At 35.4% G+C, this 9,222-nt stretch overlaps 1 protein-coding gene across 3 annotated transcripts; it reads left to right on the top strand.

Moving 5' to 3' along the window:
• The first annotated feature begins 4,275 nt into the window (after window positions 1–4,275).
• LOC132311670 (uncharacterized) lies at window positions 4,276–8,994 on the top strand. 3 transcript variants are annotated; one of them, XM_059809698.1, is made up of 6 exons: window positions 4,276–4,550; window positions 4,753–4,961; window positions 5,760–5,849; window positions 6,384–6,454; window positions 7,909–7,996; window positions 8,677–8,994. In XM_059809698.1, the coding sequence occupies exons 2-6, from the start codon at window positions 4,850–4,852 to the stop codon at window positions 8,811–8,813; spliced, it is 498 nt and encodes a 165-aa protein (XP_059665681.1). In that variant the 5' UTR covers window positions 4,276–4,550; window positions 4,753–4,849; the 3' UTR covers window positions 8,814–8,994. The 3 variants fall into 3 exon arrangements, with proteins under 3 accessions (XP_059665681.1, XP_059665682.1, XP_059665680.1); XM_059809697.1 differs by having other exon boundaries at window positions 4,278–4,550; window positions 6,381–6,454; XM_059809699.1 differs by lacking the exon at window positions 5,760–5,849 and having other exon boundaries at window positions 4,277–4,550; window positions 6,381–6,454.
• Window positions 8,995–9,222: the final 228 nt, after the last annotated feature.

A 9,222-nucleotide genomic window follows, 5' to 3' on the forward strand; every position in this document is an offset into this window, starting at 1 on the left:
TGTTTTAAAAAAGAGAGGGTAAAATGCCATTAAAAACTGAAATCAATGCTTTTGTTTTTATTGTCTTTAGGGCATTTAAGTATTTCATTCTTCAAATTGACAAAATGTCCTTACTCAATTAAAAAGTTTTTTTTTTTTTTTTTTTTTTTTTTTTATCACTTTACCCTCAATTTAAGTGGATAAGTTTAAGTTGATTGTTTTGGCTCTGTTTGAACTAATTGTCGGTAACGGTGATGAGAAAATTGCTATAATGAGGGATCTTTGACGTGAAGACTTTGGGGCGTGAAAATGATGCAAATTTTTCCCAGGATCCTTTTAGTCTAAAATTCATTTTACTAGGTGACTTTTGACTTTAGCCACAAGTTTTAGGGGTGCACAAAAAAAATTTAGAATCATTAAATCGGTATTGGGGCTTCGGTTTAAATTTTTAATGGCTCAATTTTAATTATGACTTGAAAATTAACAAACCGTTACATTTTAGTTCGGTTTTGATTTGAGTCCCTTTAAAACCGAACAAATACTAATTCAATAAATTGCGCTCCAAGCTACTACAGTCTTTCAATCCACATCAGCAACAGCTAATCGAAACCAAAAACAAAGAAACAAGTGATTTATTGCTTCTCTGGTAAGCTAAATTGTTATGAAATAAATGATCAAATAGGAGTTTATGAGAACAAGAGAAAAAATAAATGACAAAAAAATAAAATAGCACACACACAAACGAGAGAAGGATTTACGTGGTTCGACTATGCCTACGTGTACGGTGAGAAGACAGAACAATATTTCACTATGGAAATAAAGAGATATAAGGCTAAATGGCTCACACCTAAAACCTAATTACTTCCAAACTCTCTCACACCTTGAGAAAACTGATATTTAGCAAACATTAGCTCATAATTTTTGGATAGTGTAGAGTGCATGAGATACATGGCTATTTATAGCCAAAGAATACCAACTTATGCTTGCTGGTCAAGCATATATCTTACTGATCACACATGGTGCTGGCATGCATTAAAGAAGTTTCTCAACCATAGCTTGCTGATCATGCTCCTTGGAGGACAAGTTAATGAAGTAATGGGTGATGTATTACTTGCTGAGTTGGTAATTTGTTTTGAGCCACAATATTCAACAAATCTTCACCTTGGCGAAAAATTTAAATAAGCCATTGTATCTCTACCAAACAAACTGTCTTCTCCATAAAGCCCCTGAGGGCAATTTCAACCTTTGAGAATGCCAACCAAGTCCAAGCAATGCTTGAACTTGAGAGCCGGAATGGACTTTGTCATCATATCCGCCGGATTTTCAGCTGTGCCTATTTTCTTCAATGTAGTAATTACTTCTGATATGACATCCCGAATAAAATGATATCTGATATCAATATGTTTGGTTCTCTCATGAAACATTTGATTTTTGATCAAATATATTGCACTTTGACTGTCATAATAAATAACAATTGAGCTCTGCTGTAAACCCAAAACACTAACCTAACCTCTCAACCAAATGGCTTCCTTCACTGCTTCAGTGGCCGCCATATATTCTGCTTCTGTAGTAGAAAGAACAACTGTAGATTACAAAGTTGTTTTCCAACTAATTGCACAACCTAAGAGAGTAAAGACGTATCCTGTCAGAGATTTTCTTCTGTCTAAATCACCAGCATAATCGAAGTCCATAAAACCAACAACACTGCCAAAAACATCACTGCTCTTCTGATAAACTAAGCCAATATCTGTAGTACCTTTCAAATACTGAAGAATCCACTTCACGGCTTGCCAATGTTCTTTTCCTGGATTATCCATATATCTGCTAACTACACTAACTGCATGTGAAATATCAAGGCGAGTGTAAACAATTGCATCCATCAAGCTACCAACTGCACTAGCATAAGGAACACGTGACATGTGCTCATTCTCCTCCTCGGACTGCGGTGATAAAGTTGCAGAAAGACGAAAATGAGCAGCAAGTGGTGTGCTCATAGGCTTGAAATTCTGCATGTTGAACCGCTCAAGCACTTTCTTAATATAACTCTTCTCTGACAAACTTAACCTGCCAGCTTAACGATCCCTTTGAATTTCCATGCCTAAAATATTTTTTGCTACAACGAGATCTTTTATCTCAAATTTAGTATTTAACTGAGATTTTAACTTGTTGATTTCTGACATGTCTTTTGCAGCAATAAGCATGTCATCAACATATAATAACAAGTATACAAAAGAACCATCTGAGAGCTTCCGATAGTAAACACAACTGTCATAGCTACTTCTTAAGTAACCATGTCCAACCATAAAAGTGTCGAACCTCTTGTACCACTGCCTTGGAGATTGCTTCAATCCATACAAGGATTTCTTCAACAAACAGACATGGTCTTCCTTTCCCTGAACAACGAACTCTTCTGGCTGATGCATATAAATTTCTTCTTCAAGCTCACCATGTAGAAAATTTATTTTGACATCAAGTTGCTCAAGCTCTAAGTTAAATAGAGCAACCATGGCAAACAACACGTGAATAGAGGTGTGTTTCGCAACTGGTGAGAATATTTCATTGAAGTCCACACCTTCTGTCTGACTATAACTTTTTGCCACCAAACGTGCTTTGTACCTTGCATCTTCAACACCTGGAGTTCTTTCATTTTTCTTGAAAACCCATTTACAACCAACAATCTTTTAGCCTTTAGGAGGTTTTATTAGCTCTCATGTCTGATTCTTGTGAAGAGATTCAATCTCCTCAGTCATAGCAACAGTCCACTTGGCAGATTTATTTCCTGTAATAGCTTCTTGGTAGATGGAAGGCTTTTTATCTTTAATATTTTCTATCTATAGACAAAGGATAAACAACTAAATCTGCATAAGCATACCTCTGAGGAGGTTTAATCTGCCTTTTAAGTCTCTCTATTGCAATACTGTACTGTTACTCATCTAGTACTTGATCATCCTGCACCTCTTCAACATTGGGCTGAACTGGAATATTGACTTATTTTTCTGGAGCTTCAAAGTCATGTTCCACCTGCTGCTTAACACCCTAAGATTCACCTGTAACAAAAGACTCCTTTCTCGGGTGAAGTAAAGCAAACTCATTTAAAGTAACATCTCTGTTAGTAATAAACTTAGGTGACTTAAGATCAAGACACCATAACCTGTATCCCTTCACCCCGGATATATAGCCAATAAAAATACATTTCTTGGCTCTAGGCACAAGTTTTCCTTCATTAACATTAACATAAGCAGGATATCCAAAAACTTTTAAATTAAAATAATAAACAGGAGTATCAGACCATACCTCTTCAAGTGTTTTGCACTCAATAGCAGTCGATGGTGACCTGTTCACCAGATAGCAGGCTGTGTTGACTGCTTCAGCCCAAAATCCTTTAGACAACCCAGTATTGAAAAGCATACACCATTCTGTAGTGGAGTCTTTCAAACTGTATGATGTTTGACAATGCCTTCATTTCTGCAGAACTCGTCAAACTCTCATGAGCAAAATTCTAAACCGTTATCTGTTCTGAGACGCTTGATCTTCTTTCCGGTCTACTTTTCAATTATGGCCTTCCACTGTTTAACTTAAGGAACACTTCATGTTTTTGCTTCAAGATATAGATCCAGACTTTCCTGGAGAAGTCATCAATAAAAATCAACATATATCAAGAACCACCAAGAGAGGGAACACTAGAAGGACCCCAAAGATCTGAATGAATGTAATCAACAGTGCCCTTGGTCTTGTGAACAGTTGTGCTGAACTTGAGTCTTTTCTGCTTTCTAAAGACATAATGCTCGCAAAAGTCCAACTTTCTCGTCTTCTGTCCACTTAACAAACCTCGTTTGCTCAATTCTGTTAAACCCCTCTTACTCATATTCCCTAAACACATATGCCATAGATTGGTAGTTTCTGAATCTTGATCAACTGAAGAAAATATTGAAGCAGCACCAGTCAAAGTACTACCCCGTAAAAAATAGAGGCATTTTCTCTATTTTCCCTTAAGCATAATAAGAGCACCTTTAGAAACTCTTAAAACTCCACCTGTAACTGAAAACTTGCAACCATTAGAGTTAAGAGTGTCAAGAGAAATCAAATTCTTTTTCAAATATGGAACATGCCGAGCATCAGTTAAAGTTTTAACAATACCATCATGCATCTTAATTCACTACAACAAAATGGGCTTTTAACAACGTATTTTCTACAAGGGGCATGCATAGCCCTTGTAGAAAGTACTTTCTACAACAGGCCGTGCAAGCCCTTGTAGAAGAGTAGTTTTCAACAACAGGCCTGGATAGCCCATTGTAGAAAGGGCTTTCTACAACATGCCCGCATGACCCCTTGTAGAATAGGGTTTCTTTTTGTGAAAAGTTGAATTTGGCGGCTTCTTTTACATCAAGCTCTATCAGCGCGAAAAAGGTACCATTCCTATTCCTCCCAAATTCGCACACATCGATCCATCAACCAAAATCCACACGAAACCCTAATCATCTAAGCCCAAATTTCGCGAGTTTGGTTCATCTCTGTTCTCTGAACTTTCACCGATTTTCCAGAACCTACTATCCGCCATTAAAGCTCCTGAGGTACCTATCTCTCATGCACTTAATTTTTTGTTCTGTTTAATTTTTTATTTTTTCCTTTTCCTCCGCGAGTGGTGGGTAAGACTAGGGTTTCTTACATTAAGATGTAAATTAAAATTTTCTGTTCAATAATATTAATTCATTTCCTCAACAGTCAAAACAGAAACTAAATTTTGATAAAAATCCATATCCCTCTGTTTTTCAGGCATGCAGAAAGCAGATTTGAGACTTGCTCGCAAACAACTTGAAATTCGAGATAAAAAAATGTAGCTAAACAATATTCAGACCCAAATTTTTCATCCATGACCTTGCCTCCTACTGGCCACAATTTACTCACATTACCAGTGCAGCTGCTCATGATATTATGCTGTTTACGGTCTCCAAGTGTACTGGACATGCTGGATCACGCATTGGGTAATTTTCTAAATTTTGATCAATTTTTAAACGTTTGCCTACCAAGAAACATTTACACCTGTCGTGACAAACAACAGCAATGTACAAAACAAAGTACACTACACAAAATATAGAGATTTAATGTAGTGTTAATTCACTATATAGTATACTTAATCAAGAGACTTTTGCATAGATAGCAAGAACTCAGAAAATCCGTTGTCCAAAACCAGTCAAGGCCAATGCTGCATCGCCGCGGAGTCCATCCCCACTGTGACTCGGCGGCGGCGAAGTAGCAGAGAACACTCCAGAACTCATCCAATAACTAGTACTACTCTCAGACCCATTAACTAAATCACCATAAGAGTACTCTCGCTTCTTCATCATATTGTTCCCAATATGCGAAATTACACAAGCACTTGATCATTAATAAAACTTCCAAAGAGAAATTTCTCCTTTCTCTTTGTGCATGTCAAACCCATAAGGGATATGTTCAGCCCATCTCTATGTTAGAGCTCAATGATTCAAAACTAGAGATTTTTGTCTATTATTTGTCGGGCTAAAAAAAAAAAAAAACATAGGACTAACCCCTAGATAAGAAATCTAGTAACAAGAAACTCTAAAATGATGGCTTAGAAACTCCCAATCCTCCTCTGCATATGTGCCACTAGTATGTCATAAATCAGATAGAGCATGGAGGTGATGCTTTTGAATAGCCTTTATTTATTTATAACTATTTTAGTTCTCTCTTACGCTCAACTTAGCTAATTTATATTTTTAATGTTTTATTGGTTGCGCATGATGTCTTGAATTTTTTTGCAGATCTAGGAGCCCTGGGAAACTATCCTAGTTCTCCCTTTTTGCCTTCTGATTCAGATATTTTACTTGATTCACCTGAGCAAGAGGATATAGGTAAGCAGAGTAGTGTCTTTACAATAGTTTTCTTTTTCATTTTCTATTTTTTTTTGGGGTAAAAATAAATAATCTCATCAGCTCCTATTATTTTAAAGGACAATGCTTAGCTACTCACCAGTGAGTAGAGTGAAACTACTCACCCCTATGTGGTCCAATAACAAAATAACACATCACCTTTAATAATAAAATAATTCACACCTTTTTCTGTTTTCTCGGATCAACCATTGAATAAATCGTATAAAGTGTTTTTAGGTGTGGATTATTTTATTTTTAAATGTGATGTGTTATTTTATTATTGAACCATATAGGGGTGAGTAGCTTCACTCTACTCACCAGTGAGTAGCTAAGCATTATCCTATTTGAAATTATCCTACTGTAGCCATGTAAACAAAGAAGGCTTTATCTGGGAGAGTTAAATCAAGTCACGGCGCACAAAGAAAAAAGAAAAGAAAAATACTGTCACCTTTAAGAAGGTAGTTTCTCGTGAATGCACATTTGTTTTTAATGATTCTACTACCTCATTTGCAGAAGACTTCGTTGCTTCTTTGCGTTTCTTAGAGCCTTCTGATCCATGCCTTCCTTTTATGTGCACAACGCTTGAGGTAATCTAACAATTCCAGCTGTTCTTATTCATTTGAACTCTGATTTCATAGCATTTTACCAAGAAGAAATATGATTGTGAAGTCAATTGTTAGACAAGGGAAACTTAAGTTGAATCATACATCTATTAATGTAGACATTTATACAATTACACAAGAGTATTGTAAGATACTAGATAGAACCACAACTTGTTTCAAAATTCGTAAGTCTAAATTAATATTTTTAAATCTGCATTTTTTCCCAATGATCTGTATAATAATAGGGCTTATCTTCCCTTTGTTCATTTTGACTCTTTTCCTCCCTTTTCTTCCTTCCTTCTTTCATTATTTTTTGGGTTTTCAATTGCATGCACTTTAAGTTTTCCTTGAGAGTTAAGATGAAATACTATGTATCCATACGCTCCAACTCAGAACAAGACCAGTTTCTTTCTTTATTTACCATTCATACAATGCTAACTCCATATGCATTTGATCTTTGAAGTTTGTGCAATACCCAATTGCAAGTGATCGGTAGAAGTAAAAGTAATCAACTTTTCATTACTGCTTCCAGGTTTCTGATGATCTTCATCAATGACCTGCTCTCCGTAAAAGATCTAACAGTGTCAAAAACCACCTTTTAGCTAGTATTCTAATGAAAGCCTTTGTCATATTGAAGATTTTACTATTTAATTACTCTAATCTTAAATTCACAATCATCATACCAATTGTTTTCAACTGACCTTATATATATATATATATATATATATATATATATATATATATATAATTGTCCAATGATTTTGAGGGCCTGGCATCTATTATGCAATTTTTTATTTTATTTTATTTTTTTTGTTTTGCTATACACACACACACACATATATATATATTTGTTTATCTGCTCACTCACTGGTGTGGAAGTACTTAAATACTTTTTTGAGCACGTTTTAAAAAGATTTTAATGATATATCAATATGAAAAACACTATTTGGTTTACATGCAGGGCAGAACGTGAGATAAGCTTGTATTTCTGAATTTTTGCTTAAATGATGCTTGAAGTATGTATTTTTTTTCCTTAGATTTTTGGGTTGGATGCATTTCTGAGTTTTTGCTTAATTAAATGATCTTGACGCTTGATAGACTAATTTAATAGAAACTAATCATTACAAAAGGCATGAAGTGAAAAAATTACAAAATGGCAGCTAAAGTTGTTAATGTAGAGATGCATAGGAGACTATTACTTAACAAAAACATGAGAGACAGTTTCCCATCACTAGTTGAATCATCCGGCCTGGGCTGGTTCTAATGGCACTTGTCATGTATTAAACTTAGGCAGAGGTCAGAATATGCACCCAGGAACATTATGTTAAACTTACATTGTTCACTGCAGTTTTTTAGCACTGTGATCCTTCGCCTCTGACTGCATGTAACTCCACTAATATTATATTTGTTCTCTCTTTGTGTGCACTCTTTTTTTGTAGATTCGTGCTATACTTTTAGATCCTTCGTGCTCTGGATCGGGGATTGCTATAGAGATACTGGATCATCTCCTCCCATCTTATAGCACAGGTTAGTATTAGTCTCTGTCTTTTGAGGTTCACATTTTCATCTTTATGATCTCATTCCTTTTAACCTCTTACTCTTCTATTTCCAATTAAGTTGTTGTTGGCTTGCACTCATTTATTTGTTAGCACTAGTCAATTATTATTAAAACTAATGGTTCTGTGAAATAGACCTTTTAGTAAGAAACTTCATAGTAGGAAATACCTTTCTTCTCCACATTGATGTAATTTGTTCTTTGAGAGTCAGATCCACTGCTACGGCTAGCTTTTATTTTCATCACTAATATTAGTACACTAGGTAGCTTTTGGAGCCAAGGGGATCCACTGCTACGGCTAGCTTTTCTCCACATTGATGTAAATTTGTATAATTTCAGCCCAACATCATAATACTTAAGTTGAGAGCTTCAGTCTTATTAATTACCAGTTTTTTCTGAAAGATTAATGGCCTAAGAAAATTAATGTTAGGCTAGCAGCTCATTTTAATGCAAATCGGAGATATTACCAAGGGAACTTATTATCTGTCACACTTTTACAGGAACATTTTTTTATTATCACTTATTTCATGCATATTAATTCATATATCTGTTTATGCCCTGATTTATTTATTTTTAATATACTTTTTCTTTCTTGAGTTCTTTAGTGATAGTTTCGGCTAAAATTCTCTTCTTTGTTTTCAATTATGTTTAGCTGCTTGGAGTCTTGCCTTGAATGCTTTGGAGGGAAAGTTTTTGCAATCTGAGCGTGATGGGAAATGCCTTGGTTGTGTTGGTATTGAAAATTTTCTAATCCTTGTACAGATGGTTACAATGAAGGGAACTTTGTAATCTTTAATGAATATAAAATAAATTTGGGATCTATTTGTTTGTGATTAGTGGGATGTAGATGTAAATTTTCATTTTTATCTGACTTGAACTCTTTTTCATCTTGTATCATATTATTTGTATAAGGCTTGGTGTGGATATATATACCTTTGGGTGGATTTATTGTTGTGTTTAGTTGTACTGATCGATTTTGTGTTGGGGCAATGTAAGGCAACTATTGAATTTTTTTTTAAAATGTTTTTTACAAGGGGCCAGACCCGTTGTCGAAAGCACCCTTTCTACAAAGGGCGCAGACCATCATAGAAAGCCCTGTTTCTACAACGGGCTGGAACCGTTGTAGAAGACCCTGAGTCAACAATAACAGGGGATACCACAACGGGCCATGCCCTTTGTAGAACTGTTTTTCGCCCCC

This window comes from Cornus florida, unplaced genomic scaffold, assembly GCF_030987335.1.
Source record: "Cornus florida cultivar Cherokee Brave unplaced genomic scaffold, ASM3098733v1 CherokeeBrave_3.0.0_Hap2_Chr06, whole genome shotgun sequence".
NCBI lineage: Eukaryota > Viridiplantae > Streptophyta > Magnoliopsida > Cornales > Cornaceae > Cornus > Cornus florida.

Excerpts from the sequence above, each read along its gene's own strand:
- LOC132311670 (XM_059809697.1), top strand. The coding sequence starts at position 4,850 with ATGACCTTGCCTCCTACTGGCCACAATTTACTCACATTACCAGTGCAG. Across the intron at positions 6,455-7,908 it reads TTATGTGCACAACGCTTGAG|ATTCGTGCTATACTTTTAGA; the intron begins GTAATCTAACAA and ends CTTTTTTTGTAG. Across the intron at positions 7,997-8,676 it reads CCTCCCATCTTATAGCACAG|CTGCTTGGAGTCTTGCCTTG; the intron begins GTTAGTATTAGT and ends AATTATGTTTAG.